The sequence below is a fragment of the Erithacus rubecula genome (assembly GCF_903797595.1).
Source record: "Erithacus rubecula genome assembly, chromosome: 28".
In the NCBI taxonomy this organism is placed as follows: Eukaryota; Metazoa; Chordata; class Aves; order Passeriformes; family Muscicapidae; genus Erithacus; species Erithacus rubecula.
In genome coordinates, this window is record NC_136680.1 from 2562194 (window position 1) to 2582426 (window position 20233).

The window sequence follows — 20233 nt, forward strand, 5'->3', positions numbered from 1 at the left end:
TGTACAGGTGAACAAACACACCTGTGCCACCCCTGGCCAAGGGCTGGTGGGGACAGACCCAAGGCTGGAGGGGGTCAAGCTGCCCAGCCAGGTGGATGAGGGGTTCCTGGGATGCCCTGAGCCACAGGAGACCCTGTCCTGGCAGAGGGGCACAGGGACCCAAGACTGGGCATGGCTGGCCTGCACACATCCCTCATTAAGCACCTGCTGTTAATTACTGACACCAGCAAGAAGCACTTGCCCTCAGCACATATTTCAGATGCAGGAGCTTCACTGACTGCAGGATTGCCCCCACAGGAGCCAAGGAGCTGTGGGGCAGCAGCAGGTCAGGGGGACACTGCACCATAGGCTAGTGAGCAGCAGTTGTGTCCCTTGGCAGCAGAGGCTTTGTGTGGCTTTGCTGTCCCCTGGGCTGTCACCACACAGCAGAGCATGAGAGGAAAAAGACATCACTGTCCTCTTGGTGCTGCCCTTTTTGCAACACTGACATCCTGTAAGGATTGGCCATCCCAGGGGTGGCTTATTTGGCAGCTGTGAGGAGCAAAGGCTGTGAAAACTGCAAACCCTCAGTGTGCCTACTTGAACTGCTGTCAAACCACATCTTCCTGCCCGTGCCCTGTGGTGCCAGCTGGGATTTCAGCACATGGGATGGCAGCCTGGGAGTTATCTGACCTGCAGGACTCATCCTGAGTGTACAAACCCAAGCCTGCACTGAATTTACATCTGTAAGTATTGCACCCACTTTTGTGAGTCCTGCAGAGACCACGATATGATAAGTGTTTTACTGTAAATAAATTACATTTGTGGGTTGTGACAACTTGAAATGGCAGGAGAACAGGACAAGAAGGGAACTTTATAACCTGATGCTCACCTTGACCCAGCCATCCTATCACTTGTCCTCTCTGCCTCAGAAAACCTGGAAGGAGCCCCTGGAAGATGTATTGGGCAGCTGACAGGCACGGCACAGTTCAGAAGTATGAACACTCATCTGAAAACCTACACGGGTGCAGTGTTTGGAGTAGCAGAGCTCCATCTAGCATTGGTGAGAACTGATGCTTCTCTAAAGCCTAATTCACAGCTGCTTTGTTAAGCCTTGGAGCTGTTCTGTCTGTCAGCAGCTTCAAACGATCGGAAACCCAGAGTTTTTTATAGTCCCAGCTTGTCTGTGCCCTCCTGGGCATCGAGCCCACCCTGCAGCCACGGCAGGACACAGCCCCACACAAACCTCCCCTTCCCCAGGCACAGCAATTTCTTTATCAATACTGACACCTTTTTTTTTTTTTTTTTCCCTATCAACACTGCTTTTTTCACCCATGTAAACTTTTTCTTTTTTTTTTTTTTTTTTTTTTTTTTTTTTCAATATACAATCCATTGTGGCTAAACACCCTGTGACTGAGCTGCATCAAAGAAAAAGAACTTGCTGTTGTCTTAGGGCTGCAAAGCTTTTTCAAGAAGCAGAATTGCTTACCAGACAGGGCACAGGTGGAGGAGAGAAAGCAGGACACAATGTCAGGCCACCCTGGTTTTGCAGGCAGATCAACCCTGGATTCAGCCAAAGCCACTTCACCCAGCTGGGATTTGCTGTCTCTGTCCACAGAGCAGCAATTGTACAAGAGCTGCTGTCAGAGTGTCCTGATGAATCACTTGCCAACCTGGAGAGTCTGAACCACCCAGTATTCCACTGCCCTTCAGGCTTTTTAAAATGCCTTTGAAAGATCTCAGAGTAGTGAATGTCAGGCACTAAATTTTCCAAGTTAGGATGATGGCTTCAGTCACAGGGATGGGTGATGTGCTGCCTTCAGAGCCTGGCAGGGCTGCAGGATGTGTTGCCTGGTCATTCTGAGGACAGAAATCAATGTCCCAGGCAAAGGAGGTGTCTCCTGACAGGTGTTTCACTGTTCCCTCAGGGAAGTGCAGCTGCTCAAAGAGACTCAGCCTGCAGTTGTCAGTGCCAGCACTAAATGGAGAGACAGAAGTTGGCTGGGGCACTGCTCCAGGACAGAGCCTCAGTAATGAGTGGAGATCTTCCCAGACCTTAACCCAAAATCCCAGACCTTGAGCCAAACCTCAAACAACCAGTTTCTGCTTTTTGTGGCGACAGAACACTCGGATGCACTGCTGGGAGCAAGGCAGAAAGCAGCAGTTTCTACAGACATTTTTCTGAAGCTGGAGACGAGATTACTCTTTTTATTGAACAAACAGCATCTGCAAACTGTTAGTCCTTTGAGAAGAGCCAGACAGCTTCCAGCAAGGGAACAAAGAGCTGGTGAAGTGCTCTGGTTCTCAGCTCGAGGGCCACCACCACTTCAGAAGCACTTGATAACACTTTGCTTCCTGAGCTCAGAAGCGTGAGCAAAACCCAGCACGGAGCCAAGAGCCAGGGTGGAGAGGCTGCTCCCAGAGGCTGAGCACGAGGCTCCCGTGGGCACAGCCAGAGGCAGATCCGGCCACAGGCACTGGTGTGAGCTGGATGATGATCCACAGGATCGATCACACGGTGAGGTCTGGGGACAAATGTCCCCGTGTCACTGCACAGCCCGAGGGAAGGGCTGCCTTGCTGGCTCAGCCATGAGTCCTTGAGGGATCAGGAGGTCCCTGAGGGGCTGTGGGGGAGCCTGGCAGAGCCATTCACTGCAGGAATCCCTGCAGATGGGTTCCTTCCTTGTGCTGGAGGATTGTTCTCTGAAAGCATGGGGTCATCACCGGTTAAACAGAGCTGGAAAATCCCACCAGGCAGCTTCTACAGGTGCGTCTCGGGGGTTCTTGAAGCGCAGCACAGCAAGGAACGATCAGATAGTGTCTAAACCCCAGTCCTTGCGAGGCACAGACCCTTCTCTCTGGGCTCCAATCCTTATCTCCCTCATCTACGAACTCTAAATGACACGCAGTGACTTTTTATCAAGGGAGCGATCAGTGAGGATCCCTGAAACTGTTTTCTGGAGGTTCAATCTCCGTGATACGTGTACAAGGCTGGGGTTGTCAGCACGGCTGTTCCTCTGACCTGTGTGGCCCCCGGTGTGTCCCTGTGGCCTGGAGGAGCTGGGGACCCGGCCCAAGGGACCCGGCCCAAGGGGATTCATTTCCTTGCGGGGCTGGAACCGCGCGGCCTCACAGCGGCGGTAGCGACCACAAACGGCCCGGCGGGTCCTGCGAGCACCGGTAGCCTCCACTCCCCTCCCTCCGTGCCGCTCCCCAGACACATCCCCGGGCGGTACCGGCGGGTGGGACGGGAGCTCCGCCCAGACCCAGCCCCGAACCCGCAGCGATCCCGGCCCGGCCCCGGGACCAGAACCGGAGCCCCTCACACGGCCCCGGCCCGGCCCCGCCCCCTCGCGCCGCAGCCAATCAGCGCCCGCCGCCGCATCCGGGGCCCGCGCCCCCTGCCGCTCGCGCTCGGCCATGGCGGAGGTGAGCGCGGAGCCGCTGCCGGGGTCGCGCCGGGCCCGGGGCCGCTCCCGGCCGCGCTGGGACACCGGCACCCCCGAGCCGCGGCTGCCCGGGGCCGGCGTGCTGCGGCAGCGGGGTGATGGGCCGGCGCGGGCCGCCAGGGCGGGGGCCTAAGGGCCGAGGGACGCCGAGGCCCTGGGCGGCAACGGGCCGAGGGGCGGGGGCGGGCCGGGGCCGAGGGGCGCCGGGGCCGGGCGGGGGGCGCCGGGAGGAGCGGGCAGGGGAAGCGGCTCCTGGGCGGGAGAGCCGGGGCGGGCGGCGCCGGCGCGGGGACCCCGCGGCCTGAGGCGCGGCAGAGGGGCCCGGAGAGGGGCGGGAAGGGGCTGCGGGCCGGGGGCTGCGAGGGGAGAGAGCGGGCGGAAAGGCCCGGGAAGAACGGGCCGGGGGCCCCGGGGCTGTGGCCCAGCAGAAGCCAGAGCGCGGTGGGGCCGCTGGGGCCGGGTCGGGTGTGGAGCCGTTGGAAGGGGCTCGCAGAGGAGAGGCGGCCTGAGCAGGGGGGAGCACGGAGGTCAGGATCCTGGGAATGGCAGAGGGCTGGGGAATGTGTCGGGAATGGTGGGTTTGGGTGGCCAGGATGGTTCTCACTGCCTCGTTTAGGGGCCAAAAGGAAGGGGGACCAGGTGGGACTCCCCACTGCCTGCCCAGTTGCCATATCGTGTTTGTCTTGGTGTCTTGTGCTGAAGCGTTTCTGCCACTGCTCCCTCACACTTTGAGCTGGTGATGCCATTGCCCATCAGGTCTTGCCATGTCCCCCAAATATCCTTGACCTGTTGTAATGATTGTTGTGACAGATGCACACTTCATTTCCATGGTGTGACCCTCATGGTCACCACAACATGGAACAAAGGTGCTGGGAAGAGTTTGAGGTCCTCTGTGGCAGGATCTTGGATCTCCTTTGGCTGTGCAGCATCTTGTCCAAGGGCAGGGCTTCGTTTCCAGGATATTTCAGCATTCTGCATGAGGAAGGTGCTGCCTGGCCTGTTTGCCCATCCACCATGCTTGGTCTTTGGTGGAGCACCAAGGCTTATCATTCACTCGTGCCAAAGTGTTATTTGGGCACATTGTTGGGCCAGAGTGCTGTCTTGGCACCCTGCACGGCTGTGGCTCAGAGAGGTCTGTCCAGGGGACATCCAGGAACTGTCATTGTCTCTTGGATGAGGTTTGGCTGTGGAACATCTCTGCTGTGACAGTGCATGGGTGTGATGGGGCCCTGACCTTCCTGAGCAGGGCAGAAGGTGGTCTGTGTGTTGTGTCATCTGTTCATTCTTCAGTCTTTCAGAGACATAACTTGCAGGACAAATCTGTTTCCATCCATGCTGCTTCCCTCTGGCTACAGCTGGAGTTTGTGGAAAATGGCCCCGTGGACAAGGCAGAGGAAGCAGGAACACTTCTTGCTGAATCTGAAATGTGTGCTAGACTGGCTCAGGAAACTACATTAGTTATTGAAGGGTAGCATTGAAAAGGGAAACTTCTTTTTTCCCCTCACTTTTTTGCAAGAGTGGTTTCAGTGTGGAAGGTTTTCTCAGGGTAGACACAATTTGCTTCACACTGTAAAACAACTTTGTCAGGGCAGAAAGCTCAGACTCTGCCTCTGCCCATGTTTCCTAAATGATGGTTGAGCTTCATTCTGTGTGCTCAACACCTTGAGTCCACACCTAAGGAGGGAGTGCAGAAGTCACCCAGGAATACAAGCATGAGAGTGAGTAGTTGACCAACCTCAGTGTAACTTCTGAGAGAAAAGTTATTCTAATGCCTGAGCAGAAGCTGGCAGGAGGAAAGCAGTGATGGGGGTGGGAAAGTGAGATTAAAGTAATTTAATCTCCATTTTTGTCCCCCAAGATTAATGTCCCACGGGCATAGGAGCCAGTTTCCAGCATCACTGGAACTGTGAGAATAACTGGAGTTCCCTGCTGTGACCTTTGGTGGTGATAGAATCTCTTACCAGCAGCAAGAGCAGTGGCACCCTGGCCCAGAACAGTTCTCTGGGTTCCTGGTGTGTGCCATGCTCTTGCATTTCTGCCTCCTGTGTGATGTTTGGATTTGAAGTGTCAGGCTGCACCTAGTTTACCTTCAGACCAAGTAACTCCACATCCATGGTATTGGTAATCAGGGCAATCAGAAATATTCTGTCATCAGTTGCATTTTTAAGCCAGGCCTGCCTTTTTCTTCTATTCCTTTGACTCTTGTTTCTGGGGTCTTCTGGATTTGTGAATAATCTGAGTGATTGTTCCATTCCACATGTGTTTAAATTTGGGCATGGAATGGGCCATTTGCTTTTCTATCACTTGTTTCTTGTTTTCTCAGCCCCAGAAGTGCTGGTTATTCCATGGTGACTCCAGCATTCCCATTTGCTCTGGTGCTCAATTCCTGCTTCAGAGAACTAAACTCTTGATAAGTTATGGAATTGTCACACTGCTGTAGTGGCCAATCCTCCTGCTTTCAGCACATGGTTATTAATAGGAGATCTCATTGTTCCTGAAATATTCTTGACACCTTTTCAAGCCACCCCATCCATGCCAACAGCTTCAGCCTTTGTTTTCAGAGGCCTTATTGATCTGCAGGCAAGGAGGTGCCATTGATCTACAGATCATTGCCTGAACAAAGTGTGTTCTTCAGATTGTCCAAGACCTGGAGGGAGTAAGGGTGGACCACACCCTTTCCATGAAGCCACTGTTTGCTTGGAAGGATTTATCCAAGAGAGTTTTGTGTTTGGTCACATTCCAGCAAAGCCCAACAAAGGCACATTGATACTTTCCCAGCTTACAGAGACATTTCCTGGTATGACCATCCTCAAAATGGAGTCATTCCCCTTCTCCTTTCATCGTGCCATAACTTCTCCCTTTTCTTTGTGTGCATGGTTGTAGGGCTCTGTCTGGAGCCAGGGTGGTCTCTGGGGGGGTTATCTTGGGAGATGGTGGACTGGAAGCATCTCCTCCATTATTATGGAATTTCCAGGCTGTATGTTGATAGCTGAAGGCTATCACAGAACCCACAGTCTGTGGTGGCGTTTTTTTGGTGAATACTTTGCTTTGTTTTTAGAAGTTAGATTTGAATGTGAAGCTATAGAGTGTTTTCTTAAATAAATTGTAAGAGGCTCCTATGGAAGGCTATAAATGTCCTGGCTCCAACTGAGCCAGTGAGGAGTGCTGAGATGTTGGTGGCTGAGTATCCTGCAGAGATTTCACTGGGGACTGGGGGACTGACTCTGAGATATTTCTTCTGCAATCAGCTGCTCTCAGTCACCCAGAAGCTTTGGTTGTTTACCTGCTTGCTCCCTGCTTAGGCTGAACTTGATGAACATCACTTCCATGCACATCAGCCTGAGGAGCAGCAGATGTTCTGTCTGGGTTGTTTTCCTCAGCCCATGCTGCTGCCTGAACTTGTGACCGAGCACCAAATGCCACCCTGCAGGTGTCTGTTCTCCAGCTCTGGCTCAGCCTCTCCCACCTTGCCTGTGCCTCTCCTGGTCCTACCAGGCTCCTTCCTGCCTGCTCAGCTGTGCCTTTGCTGGTGCCCCTGAGCTCCTGGCTGCAGGGAGAAGCCAGGGTGTTGTGGCTGGCTGATCTCTGAAGGATCAGTCCCTAAAAATGCTGTGCTCAGACACAATGTGTGTGTTTAGAATAACAGCTGAGGATCCAGGTCCTTTTAAATGAAGATGTAAACTATGAAGGTCTGAGGTCTCAAGCTGGTGGGGGGATAGATAGTAGATGGAATGCTGGAGGTAAAAAAAATGGAATGGAAACACATGGACTGAGGGGAAGGTGAGGAGTACAGGAAGAACTGTTCAGTACACCCCATGAGCTCTTTAGGACAGCACAGTTCCTCACACTGCCCTCTGTGGGTTTGGGTAACTTTTGCTTTGAACTTACACAAATTTCATTTGCCGGTGGGGTGAATTGTGTGGAGGGGTGTTGTGTTTTTAGGGAGAGCTGTCTCAGCCATGTTTTTCTCTTTTCCTGAAGGCCTCTGTGGGGCGGCAGAGCCCGAGGGTGGCCGCGTACCCAGCCCGGGGGCTGTGTCCTGGAGAGCCGGCCCTTCAGAGCACAGCAGGTACTGCAGGCTCATCCCCCTACTGCTCTGCCTTCCACTGGAAACAAAGTTTCTGTGATCGCTTCCCTTCTCCTTGAAACATCTCCCCTGCCTGTTGGTTGATTCCCATGTTGATTGATAGAGGGGGAAAGGCTTAAAGATGCTGAAGCTCCTACAGGTGTTGATTTGCACATTCTTGAGGAAGGGGTGATTACCCTAAAAATGTCCCCAGGTGACTGCAGTGTGTACACACATTGTGATCCAGTGAGGAGTGAGATACAAATCCTCAGAAAACCTTAAGAATCAACTTCCAGTCAATTGTGGGACTCAAATGTGCATAGAACTAGGCTTTGTGCTGATCAGTGGCTGCTACCAGTTGTGATCTCTGTTTTCTTTTGTTACGCCTAATTTCTTCTTCTGGCTTGCAATGTCTGCACACATACAAGAAGGGATCATCCTTGGCTTTGTTGAATCTCAATATTTGGTCCATGGTGGTGCTAGTGTCCAACTTTTTCTGATCCCTGCAGTTGTGTCAATGGGCTCAGCTGATCATCGACTGAACCTGGCAGAGATCCTTTCCCAGAACTATGGTGTGAGGGAAGAAAGGGAGGAAGATGATACTCAGGAGAAGCAGAAACCTTTAGAAGAGCTGGAGAAGAGTTTCAGTGCCTCTCAGGTAAAGGCAGCAGGGGAGGGGAAGGGAAATTACCTGGAGGATTTGCTTGTTTGTTGTGTGAAGCCCTGACTTCAGCTGTGGGTGGTCCCACAGAGACCTCAGTGGGACACAAACTGTTCTTGGTGACAGGGAGGGTCTCTTCAGGTCAGATACAGGACTACTACAGGGATTTGTTCCTCCTCTTCCTCTGCTTAAATGCAGTTGTGTTGTCTGGAATCTTTAACCTGTTTGAAATGAAGAATAAAAGATAAATGTATTTTATGAATGCCCTAGACTATATTGCTTTGGGGTGAAAGTTCCTGGCTTTCCCATACCTATGAGAGGGACAGGTTACAGTGGATCCCAACATTTCACCTGAGGCTGCTCAGAGCCCCCAGGGGAGCAGAGTTGCCCTGCAGCCTCTGAGTATCCCTGTTCCAGCTGGTGTGGTGCTGTTGTGGTTGTTCTCTTCCTGATGCAGCTTTGTCCTCCTCTTGCTCAGAGCAGTGAAATGCCATTTGAGGAGCTGCTCGCACTGTATGGCTATGAGGCATCTGATCCCATCTCGGAGCAGGACAGTGAGAGCAATGACATCACTCCCAACCTCCCTGATATGACTCTGGATAAGGTGAGAGCAGCTCTCTGTCTGGGTGTCTGCACAGGTTCTTGATGTTCCCCCCATTTTAGAGGGGTTGGAAGGGGTTTGGCTCTGGTGTCCCAGGGAGGAGCAGGATGTGCAGAAACATGTGTAAAGTGTTTAGAGAAGAGGGGAGGAAGGATAACTGTTTCAAAATGTAGCCAAAGATCCATACAGAGTTATTACAAGTATTTGCACATCCATATGGGTGTGCAAAAAGCCAGGGAAAGTTTGTATCTTCCTAGGTGAAGCCTTGGCTCCTCCTGCTCTAGCTAAAGTCTGTAGATAGTGGGGTTTGTTTTGGGATTGGGGTTTTTTTCCCTTTCTTCGTCTTTCAGGATCTTTGAGATATTTGCTGTGAGTGGAGCTCTACAGCAAGGATTGCTTGCTCATATTCCCTGGCTTCCATAGGAAGTCACTCATGACACTTGTTAAAGTGCTTCTAGGGAAAATAGTCTGGGTGTTGTGGGAGTGTGAGAGAGAATCTGTCTTTGGACAAGCTGTGGGAGGGTGAGGAGATCTATGGATGTGGCCACTGTTGGCCAGAAATGCTTTTACTCTAGCTTCACTCCTCCTCGTTTATTTTTTTAAATTTAAAAATATTTTTCACTTTCTTGTTGTTGTTAAAAGGAACAAATAGCGAAGGATTTGCTTTCAGGGGAAGAAGAGGAGGAGACACAATCTTCAGCTGATGATCTGACTCCATCCGTCACGTCCCACGATGCATCGGACTTATTCCCAAACCAGCCTGGCTGTATGTGTCACTAGTTCCTAAGTAGCTGCTGTTCACTTTTACATATGATGTGCAGGGGAGGGTGAGAATGGTTCTCTTAATTTTGTCAGTCTCCTGACATCAGATTTTCCACTTTTCCTGCTGGGGACTGTCTGCATGGCAGAGGCGTTACGGGGATTTGGGTAGGACAGGACAGAGCGTTGATGGGCAGTGGGATGAGGGGAGAATTGTCTTGAGCTGTAACTCAGAATATTGAGAGAGTGGGAATTGTTTTGCTGCCTGCTGTAATTGCAATCTGAAAGATCAGTACCTCATCTGACATCTCTCAGTAGTAGTAGAGTGATGTATTGTGGCAGTTCCTAAATATTGGAATACGTGGGAAGCCAAAGCACGTGACAGGGACTCTGCATGAAGTGATGTTATTTGTGACAGGGACTCAGCATGAAGTGATGTTATTCTTCTGCTGTCTTGCAATATTAAGGTGTCTGAGATCCCCAGGTTGGCCATCCATGTGGCAAGTGTCCAAATTCTTTTACTTAAAGTGAGAAAATTAAAATACAGGTAAGTTGTCACTGTAGACTTTGCTGAAAGGGACTTTAGGACAGAAAATGAAGGGAAGGAGAGGGAATGTAAAGAAGTAGAATAAAAAATTCTTAACAAGAGATCTTTTCCTTTCCCACAAAGCAAACAACTTCCTTGCTGATGAAGATAAAGAGCCATGTTCATCTCCATGTGCTTCCTCCATGGCTGAGGACTCAGAGGTGGATTCTATCCCATCCAACGAGTGTAAGAAGGTAAATGACCCAAGTGCCTTGGAAAGGGGGACTCCTGAGTTTGAAAAATGCATGACACCAAAGCACTATGTTATTTCCCCAAATGGCATCTTGATGTCTTAGATTTTGTGGATGGCAGTGGCAAATGTGAGTTACAAGAAGTATTTTAACACAAGCTCAAAATTATCTTCTGCTTCAGATAAGGGAAGTCTGTTGTGCCTTGGTAAATTAAATCTGCAGCCCATAGCCTAATAAAGGTGAAATGCTGTGCAGTATTCCCAGCAGGATTTACTGAGGGGAAACCATCTTTCTAAAGAGAGGAGCAGGCTTCCAAATTCATCCTGGCTGGGAAGGTTGCAGGAGAACCTCTGCATTGCTTTATTTCCAACCTTAGCTGCTTGCCATAGATCTTTTACATTAAAACTATGTAAATTCTGAAGATACCCACAGTATCATCTGGTTGGTAGTAAATCTTCTTAGTTACCCTATAAAATAGTCAGGGTTCACTAGAAATAATAGTGACAGAGGGGGGTACCAGTAAATAAATCAGCCTTGTAGTGGTTTAGTCCCTAAATCATGAAGTACAGTCTGCATGGAGCATTTCCCATTTTCTCACCTCTCTGTTGTGGGATTTCAGGAGATCATGGTTGGACCTCAGTACCAAGCCACTGTTCCCATCCTCCGCTTAAACAGGCACAGGCAAAAAGGTAAGGGAGCCTTTCTTTGTGCCTGGTTTGGGTGTAGGGCTGCTGGCAGGGGGATCTGATGAGCTCTGGATCACCAGTCCTGCTCTGTATCTCCAGGCTTGGCAACTTTCAGTGCTGACATTCAGATTTAGTGGCTGAAATGTGCCCAAGTTAATAGGGCTGGGAATACAGGTAGAGAATTGGTAAAGCTCAGAGAGCTGGATTGGTGTGACAGGTTTGCAGGAGGGGGTCTCAGCTGTATCCAAAGAGATGGAACACCCATCTGGGGATGCTCTGATTTTGTCTCTCTGACATCTTCCTTAAGCAGGGAGTTAGTGTCATTCAGTGCTCCCTGGAGGTGATCTGTTTCTGATTTTGGGATGTCTGCAGAGTAGGCAGAGGTGCCTTGATTCACAGATTGTGTCCAATAATGAGTGCAGTATGAGTGCCAGCTTGCTGAGCTTCTGGACAAGAAAGCTGAAATGGTCTTTATTTGCCAGGATTAATTAATCAAAACAGCAATCTTTGAGAATATGATAAGGCAAGTTTTGTCAGCCAACCTTTCTGAAACAATGGAAGCAAGCTGAGCCCGTGCCAAAGGCCCTAAAAGAGATATAAAGAGCTTATCTGCTTCCAAAATCAGGAGGGAAAATTCAATGCCTTGAGAGATGTTTGTCATCTCTGGTGCTGAGTTGGAATACCGAGCAAAGATTTCCTCCCTCCTCTGTCTCCCCCATGCATGTCCATGCAGACCACTTCTCAAAAAGCAGCAGAATTCTCTGTTTGATTATCTTATTTCAGTGCTTTTTCTGTTAGCCTATGAGAATGAAGATCAGCTGCTTTGGGACCCAAACATCCTCCCTGAGAGGGAGGTGGAAGAATTCCTGTACCGCGCTGTGAAGCGCCAGTGGGACGAGCTGTCTGCCAGCAGCCTGCCAGAGGGAGAGGTGGTCAAGGACAACGAGCAGGTGAGCTCAGGGCTTCCTACAACCCACACAGGCCCAGGTGGTGCTGGCCCAGCAGTGCCACATTCCCTGCAGAGGTCAGAATGAGGTCAAACTCCAGTGATCCTCATGGATAAGTGAGGGTGTGTGCCCAGCTGTGGTCTGCGGAGGTTGGTTACCCTCCCATTGGGAAGACTGGAAAAGTCAGCAGATCAGCCATGTCAGAGCAGCTGTGTTTACTTCAAGCTAGCTGGGTTAGATTCTGGTGCAACTGCATCTGTCAAGTCCCAGGGTTTGTAATCCAAACTTAAAAAGTGGGGTAATCTGGTGGTGATCAAGTTGGGGTTAGGAGCAAGGTGGCTCCTGGGAAACAGAAGTTTTATGAGACAAATGTGAGTCATGAGCAGGCTGGATTGTGGTGTGTTGCTCAGGTATATGCTGTGAGGGATTTCTTTCTGTTTCCCAGGCTTTGTATGAGCTGGTGAAATGCAACTTCAATGCAGAAGAAGCACTGCGGAGGTTACGGTTCAATGTGAAGGTTATCAGAGGTGAGGACCCCCCTTATCTGGGTTCATCAAGACACATGCAACTCTTTCTAGATTCTGCACATCTCCTCCAACTCTTTCTTTCTGCTACAGATGAGCTTTGTGCCTGGAGCGAGGAAGAATGTAGAAATTTTGAACATGGCTTTAGGGTCCATGGAAAAAACTTTCACCTTATCCAAGCAAACAAGGTAAGGCTGTTCCCCCCAGGTCAGGAGCAGGGGAAGGAGGCAGGTGCTCGGGCACCAGAGGTGTGCTTTGGGCCTCAGCTGACACAGGGAGTTCAGGATGGCCTAGTTCCAATCCCAGGCTTTGTGTTGACTCATGCCAGCAGGTGATGGGCTGTTCACTGCCCTGCTCTGCCTTATTTTCCAGGTGGGAGAAGTCACAAACACCACTGACCTGCATGAGTGATGTCAGTTAATTACTGATTAGCCCTTTCTGGAGTCTCAAAAGTTCTTTCCAAACTCTCAGCCCTTGCAGTACTTCTGTGAATGAGTGAGTTGAGCATGTGGATGTTTCGTAAAGTCCCCTGGGGTCCTCTAGAATGGCAGATGCTGTTGTAGGGAGAGCTGGGCCCCGGGACATGCTGCTGTGCTGGGAGTTGGCAGAACCAGAGAGTCCAGTTCTACCACTGGTTAAATGTAGGCATGTTGACGCTGGCCAGTGACAATGGATGCAGGTTTGCTCTCTCTGCTAAGTGTGCTGCTGCTGGAAATGCAGGAAGGTCCTGCACGAGTGTGTGTGGCCCACATGGGTCTGTGACAACAGCTGTGTGCTGTGGGGAGTTCTTTCTTTCTCTGGCCACCTCGGAAACCTCAGTACGTGCTTCTGTTCTGCAGCAATGTGTCCATAGCAATGTAAATCACTGTAATGCACTTTGAATTTTCTGTGCTGGTTAAATGGGAAAGTAGCTCCTTGCTCCAGGAGGTGCACCTGGATGGGGGTGGGTGTCCTGACTGGGGTGTTTCTCCTCAGGTCCGCACCCGGTCGGTGGGCGAGTGTGTGGAGTATTACTACATGTGGAAAAAATCAGAACGTTATGACTACTTCACTCAGCAGACTCGTCTAGGAAGGAAGAAGTACGTCCTCCACCCTGGAGCCACGTGCGTGGAATATTCTCACACTAAAATTAGTAATATTAACCTCCCAGTGAAGATTCCTGCTGCAAAGCACCTCCGCTTAACAGACTGCGCTTTCTTCTCCAGAAGGTTTCTGGGGTGGGAGGATGGAGGGATGCACGGGGTGTTCTCAGAGCACAAACACTTAGTTGGTGTGGGGAGGGAAGATAAAAGAGCTGCTTGCTTGGATGTGGACTTCCTTGTCCTTTCCTGGGTGTTGAAAGTAGTTTTGTTTCAGACAAACGCATCCATGAAAAACTGGGGACAGGGATTCAGAGCAGACTTCAGTGAAAGGACTCAGTTTGATGAGGTTTTGGGAAGGGAGCCTTTTGAATTCAGAAATCTACTTATTTCTGGTGGTTTGGAACCTGAATTAATTACCCTTTGAGGCAAATTCTTCCCTTTGAAATGTATGCTAATTACAGAAGGTACTTTTCAAAATACACCTTTTCAAGAAGGTTGAAATGGAAATCTCTTAATAGGTCAAAATGAAATATTGAAGCTGAATCAATTAAAAACATCAGACGAAGGCTTAGATTTTAATTCTTTTTTCTATTTCTGATGCAAGACAGGAAAATACCTGAAATCTTAAATCTTCCTAGGGTGAGAAAATATGTTCTCATCATTTGTTCTTTGCTGGCACACTAAGGACCCACCGCAGCCATTCCATGAAATTGGGTGTTCCCTGGGTGTTTGACCATGTGTTTATTTCCCTTTGGAACAGGCTGAGGCTCACAGAACTGAGAGCAGTGCTCTCTAGGAAGCTGAGAACCCATGTTGGTTTATCATGGGCTGGTCTTGGCCACACTGTGTTACCTGAGATCACCTCCTCAGGGCAGAGTCTAAGCCAGGCTCTGCAGAGCAGGGAGGGATGGACTTTCATTCTAGTGATGTCTTTACCTTCCCATTGATTTATTTGTTGATGAGTCTTAATCCTAGCTACCCTTTCTCCTGCCTGCATCTCTCTGCTTGGCAGGTGGTGGCAAGGCTCTCTCTCTTTCCTCACAGGGATTTCACTGACAATGACCTGGATGGGGTTGAAGTGGAAAACACAAGTCGTTCTCGGAGCTCCCCACCAATTCCCTCTGCAGCTGGCTGCCTGGATGCTCACTTTGGTCAAGATCAGATAGCAATTGAGAGCACAGGTAATTTTTTTTTTCTGTCTGTTTGCCATGGAATTTTGGTGTCAGCAGAAGAGTCTTGTCAGTCTCTGCATTGACCAGAGGTGACTATAAAACAGTTGTTCCTGTGTTGGGCTTGGAGGTGTGGTCTAGGTCACTCCCAAAACAAAAGGATTATTCACTGGGCACCTGAGTGAGGTGCTCCCAAAGCACTGACACAGGCAGCTCCTCCAGAGGCTGGGTTAAGACCCCAGAAATGAGGTGCAAACTGCTTTCACACAGAGCTGGCTGTGAGAAGATCTGCAGGGAGTCCAACATGGGTTCATTCCCTCACTGTCCTACTGCAGATGAAGGCTTTGTGTGGGCAGCTCCTGGGGTTGTTGGCATGAGTGGATAGGATTTGGGCTTTGGCTTATCTTGCAGCGTGTCTGTGAGGTTTCCTTTGATTTCCATAGAAACACTGATGGCCTCCCATCTGCTGTGGGCATCTTGCCTTCCCTCAGTAGCACTGGCAGGGGATCTTAGTTGCTGTAATAAAGAAACACTTGTGCCATCAAACAAATAATGTTGGAATTAGGTGGGACTGACCTGGCTGTTTGGGCACTGTGGACTCACTGTGGCTTTCTTTCCCTTGTTGTGTCCCCTTCTCTCTTCCCCCTGGCTGTGCCCACCTGAGCAGAGCCCCTGAGTGTGGAGAGCACAGCCTGCAGCCTGGGCAGCATCAGCGAGTCGGGGCAGGGCTACGAGTGCAGCACCCCCTCAGAGACAAACTGCTCCTTCGACCCCTCGGAGGAGACTGTCCCTGTGCCCTGCCCACGCCACCCTGTCACCCCCTCTGAGCCAGAGCTCTTTGCTTTGCCCCCCGCGGGACCAGCACTGCCAGAGAAGCAGGAGACGTTGCAGAACTCTGGTGAGACAATAACCATGGACTTCACTCTCCCTGCAGACATTAATGAGGGGTTGCCTTTAATTGCTGGCGCTGTGGATTTGGACAGAGACCCTGAGGCAGTGGTGGCCCCTGCTCAAGTGTCCTTATCGGTCACAGATTTCGGTCTCATTGGCATCGGGGATGTAAATACTTTCCTGACTGCTCATCAGGCTTGCCCAGCACCTGTGGCTCGGTCAGAGCCTCTGTCACAGTGAGAGTCTCCAGTCACAAATTTGTCACAGACCCAGCAAGGACTTTGACCTGACTGAAATTCTGGAACTTCCGCTGTCCTGTAGGGACAGTTTGGAGCTGTTGGTCGGAATCCGTCTTTCCATCCTCCTTGATCCAAGGCTACAGTGAAACCAAACACTTTTCTGCTCCAGTGTATCCTGACACAATTGTGCAAAGTGGTGGCTGGCTTTCCTGAGTGGGGAGATCCATCACCCCCCTCCTACACTGACCATGTGTCACCCCAGGTGATGCCAGTCTGCTCAGAGAGTCCCTGCCTCGGGACAGGGGACGTGTCCCTTGGCCCCAGTGAGGGCAGAGGTGCTTTCAGAAGAGGGATGTGTCACCATCATGGTGAGGGTGCAGGCTGGGGGTCTGAAAGCTTGGGAGGGCTGCAGGGCACTTTCCTGCAGAGGTGGGCATGGCAATGCCAAGGGAGGCTGATGAGTCTTGGCCCTTCTCCCACGGGCAGAGTGTTGCAGTAGGAGCCACTCACCCTGTCCTTCTCCCAGCAGCCACAGGTCATGACAGGCAGGCTTCATGACACAGCTGCTTCCTCCTCCAGCAGCCACGTGTTCCTGACTCTCCACCAGCTGCAGGTGGGACGTGGTCTGGCCCAGCCCAGCCCTTGGGCAGAAGTGTCAGGTTTTGGAAAGAGATTCTGTGTGTGCAGCAGCATCATGTGCACTCGAGTCCTTCTCACCTTCCTGTGCAGTGCTGGGCCAGGGAGAACTTGTGTGGGGAGTAACAGGAGTTTCTAGACTCACAGTGATGCTGGCCCAGAGCTGTGCTGCTGCTGCTGCCAGGGGATGACCTGATCCACAATGCAAGAGGGTAAAATGTGGGTGAAAACATCTGTAACTTCCCAGTTTGTCCCAATGATTTGTCAGCAGAGGAAGGAGGTTGCTTAGCTCCCAGGGTGTAAAATCTGGGATATGGGTGTCAGTCAGGCAGGGGAGCAGAGCCTCCCTGGGCATCTCTGCCCCTCCCTGTGTCACAAAACAGGCTGTTCTGAGTGGAAAGTGTGTCTTTTCTGCCATGTTCAGGGAGGTGCCAGGTGCTGTGCAGAGCCATGGGAGCCTGTCCTTGGGTGTGCTGGAGTCCAAAGCTGCTTCACTTCCCAGGTGTGTTCCAGGTCTGGGATTGGCCCCTGGTTCAATGTGTTCTCATTCCCCTTTTTCCATGCAGGGAATGCTCTCCACTCACCTGCTGGACAAGGCTCTGGTGCAGACAGTCCTTTCTTCCATCCATGTTCTGCAGCTGGGAAGGGGTTTGGGTTGAGGGTTTGTGCTTGCTTTGGTAGAGCCTTGGAGCTGTGGTTGTGCACTTGGCTCTGCTGCCAGTGGATTTGGCAGGTACCTAAACCCACAAGCCTGCATCCTCCTTTTACCTGGCCCTGGGAAGGTGTGCCCAGCCCTGCAGCTGCATCAAACAGCCCCATGGGATGTCAGAATTAGACCTTGTCTCATCTCCTAAGCCCCAGATCTGGTTTGTGTGCTTTAGTAGGGATTTGCTTTGGTCCCCAGCTCTATGCTGGGAGGTGCTGAGCCCCAGCACGTGCAGCTGCCCTCACCTGGCTTGGCTTTGTCAGCCAGATGTGCTGGGCAGGGGCCTCCTCCAGCTGCTCCTGGCTGCTGGGAACAGAAAGCAAACATGAATGCCCGCTCCATAGTGGAACTGCCCAGGCTGTGATTCCCCTTTTCTGGGGGTGAGAGGAAGCTCCTTGGCTGAAGGGAGAAGAGGAGGCAGGGTGAGAGCACAGGCAGCCCTCCCAGGGAGGGCCAGGCCTTGGCATCTCCTCCATCAGCTGAGAACATTCTTAGTTTTCCTGAAACCATTTTTTCTTTTTGGTTTATTTCAAGCCCTAATGAAAGGAGAGGGGAGCTGGCTGAGGCAGAAATCTCTTAATGTCCTTCAGTGTTGTTTACAGATTTGCATGGGGTCTTTCAACATGAGTGCAGCGCTTTTTCCACATAACTTTGAGGGAGAGGGGTGAAGAAGGCTGGGATGGGGTGGGGGGAGTCACTGGGAGAGAAGGTTTGGTTCTGGTTTTTTTTGTTGGGGTTTTCTTTTTTTCCTTCGTACAAAGCACATTCACTTTGAGCCACTCCCAATGCTGGACTCTTTTCTCCCTTGCCCCCCAGCCCTACACTGTGAAGTGACACTGCCTTGAAGACCCCTCGCCGTTATTTATTTAATTAAAAACCTAATTTGAAAGTGAGCCAGAAGTCTGTCTTCTTTTTGAAGGCCAAGCTGCAACAGTCCAGTGTATAATGATGGTGAAGGCAAGAATAGGGGTCCCTAATTCTCTTCTGCCCTCCACATGTGCACTTTTCCAGGCAGGGCAGGATTCCCTGTGCCAGGGATGCCATCCCAGCTTAGGAGGAGGCACAAAGCTTTTCCCTTCCAGTTCTACAGGTGGAGGGAACTGTTTGTTCCTCTTACAGGTGCCCCAAGTCCACAGCCTGGCAGCCTGTGCCAAGTCTGGGGTGCATCCAAACTTCAACCTGAAAAAGCTGCTGAGGGCAAGAGCAGTGCTCCTGCTGCAAATGCCTTGATTTTCCTCACCACAGTCTCTCTCTTCCATCACAGACTCCTTAAATTCTCTTCTGCTTGTGGCTCTGGCTGCCTGTCCCGGGCCTTGAGAGCTCCAGCTGTGCAGCCCCCCAGCTCTGGGTACGAGGGTGGGCACAGCCCAGGGCAGGAGGGACGGGAGCGAGTTCCCCCTTTCCTCGGAGCCCTGATGAACAGCAGGAACTGTGAGTGTGCTTAAAGCCTTCAGCTGGGACCACAGGCATCCCCACCCCCTGATGCATCCTTTGACACGAAACGCTGGTGTCACCCGAGTGCTGTTTCTGAGGCGGTGAGAGCAGCAGGACCGGATCCTCCGGGCTCTGCAGACTCCCGGGGGAGAGGGGTCCAGGCCGGATTCTGCACCCCCGGGCTCCCGGGGGCGCTCCGGTTCTGGCTCTGCACCCCCCCGGGTTCCCAGGGAGGGACCGGCCAGGCCGGGCTCTGCATCCCCCGGTTCCCGGGGAGGCTCCGGTTCGGGCTCTGCACCCCCCGGTTCCCGGGGAGGCTCCGGTTCGGGCTCTGCACCCCCTGGGCTCCCGGGGAGGCTCCGGTTCTGGCTCTGCACCCCCCGGTTCCCGGGGAGGCTCCGGTTCGGGCTCTGCACCCCCCGGTTCCCGGGGAGGCTCCGGTTCTGGCTCTGCACCCCCCGGTTCCCGATTCCGCCGCCCCCGGCCCCGGCTGCAGCTGCGGCGCTCGGGCGGCAGAGGGCGACACAGCGCCGCGCCCGGGACCCGCCCGCGCCCCCCGGGACCCGCCCGGAGCCGCCCCGGGATCTCCGCGTTCCGCCCGCGACACCCTCGGGCCGGGCCGGTCCCGGGCGGCCCCGCCCGCAGCTTCGGACACCCGTGGGGCAAAGTCCTGAGGCGCTTCCCCGAGAGTCTGTGCCGTGTCCTTGGAGCCCCACACTGTCACATCTGTGTCCCCACGGTGGCCCGGCTCGGAGCGCTCCCACCCTCGGGACTGCTGGAGGCTGTGATGAGGAGGGGGGATTTATCAGCAGTGAGACAGAGTCTTAATCTTCACATTTACTCCACGACGCAGCCTGGGCATCCCCACAGCTCTCCTGCCTCGAGGCTCTCAGCCCTGTGCCAGGGCCCCCATGGCACTGGAGGGCAGGAGGAAGCTGCACCGGGGCACATCAGGGCAGGATTCTACCCTCTCCTCTCGTGGTTCTGTCCCCTCTCCTGAAACTCCAGGGCAGCTCTAGATCGTTTCCAGCTCTCTCGGCTTCCCACAAACAGCCTTGACATTCTCCACAGGCCACTCATAATGCACTTCAATCACCCGCAGTTATCAGCCATGGGTGGTTTCTTTATTATTTATTTCCTTCCCCAGACATCCGGCTTGGAGCAAACAGCCGGGATGCGACTGTCCCTGCTCCCACCAGAGAATTGCTGTGGGACATGTGCTCCAGCCTTTGCTCCTGTCCCCATTCTGGGTTTCAGCATGTCCCCAGACCCAAAGGGAAGCACCGGGAGCCTGTTCTGCTCCCAGGACGTCTGAGGCTCAGGAAATACAGCCCAATGATATCTCAGCGGGTAAATCAGCTCCTGTCTCACCCTGTGCGCTCACACCGGTGTCTGCTGCATCCACAGGCTCCTGGACATCCCTGCGTCCCCTCAAGAACCCATCTCACCACCGAGCCAGCCTCACGCCTGCTCTGCACAAACGCCCACCAATGCAGACAGCACGCTTCAGGGGCAAAATTTTCCTTTTCGTCCCCCCTTTTTTTTTTTACTCGGGACACAGTCCCGAGGCGGGTGGGACTCGGGCGGCTCTCAAAGTGGCCTCGCTCGCTTTCTTCTCCCCCTTCCC

The 20233-nt window shown here is 52.3% G+C and overlaps 1 protein-coding gene across 6 annotated transcripts; it reads left to right on the forward strand.

Moving 5' to 3' along the window:
• Positions 1-3321: 3321 nt before the first annotated feature.
• On the forward strand, positions 3322-18065 carry MIER2 (MIER family member 2). 6 transcript variants are annotated; one of them, XM_079328229.1, is made up of 13 exons: positions 3322-3408; positions 7410-7497; positions 8004-8152; positions 8634-8759; positions 9399-9522; positions 10186-10295; positions 10912-10981; positions 11762-11928; positions 12371-12452; positions 12543-12637; positions 13425-13528; positions 14576-14712; positions 15368-18065. In XM_079328229.1, exons 1-13 carry the CDS (start codon positions 3400-3402, stop codon positions 15829-15831), a joined length of 1725 nt encoding a protein of 574 aa, XP_079184355.1. In that variant the 5' UTR covers positions 3322-3399; the 3' UTR covers positions 15832-18065. The 6 variants fall into 6 exon arrangements, with proteins under 6 accessions (XP_079184355.1, XP_079184356.1, XP_079184353.1 ...); XM_079328230.1 differs by having other exon boundaries at positions 3323-3408; positions 11777-11928; XM_079328227.1 differs by having other exon boundaries at positions 3325-3408; positions 13425-13552.
• The last annotated feature ends 2168 nt before the right edge of the window (positions 18066-20233 follow it).

What these genes read in the sequence shown, in the direction of transcription:
- MIER2 (XM_079328227.1), top strand. An exon ending in ACCTTATCCAAGCAAACAAG is followed by an intron (nt 12,638 to 13,424) that starts GTAAGGCTGTTC and finishes GTTTCTCCTCAG; the next exon opens with GTCCGCACCCGGTCGGTGGG. An exon ending in GTCCTCCACCCTGGAGCCAC is followed by an intron (nt 13,553 to 14,575) that starts GTGCGTGGAATA and finishes CTTTCCTCACAG; the next exon opens with GGATTTCACTGACAATGACC.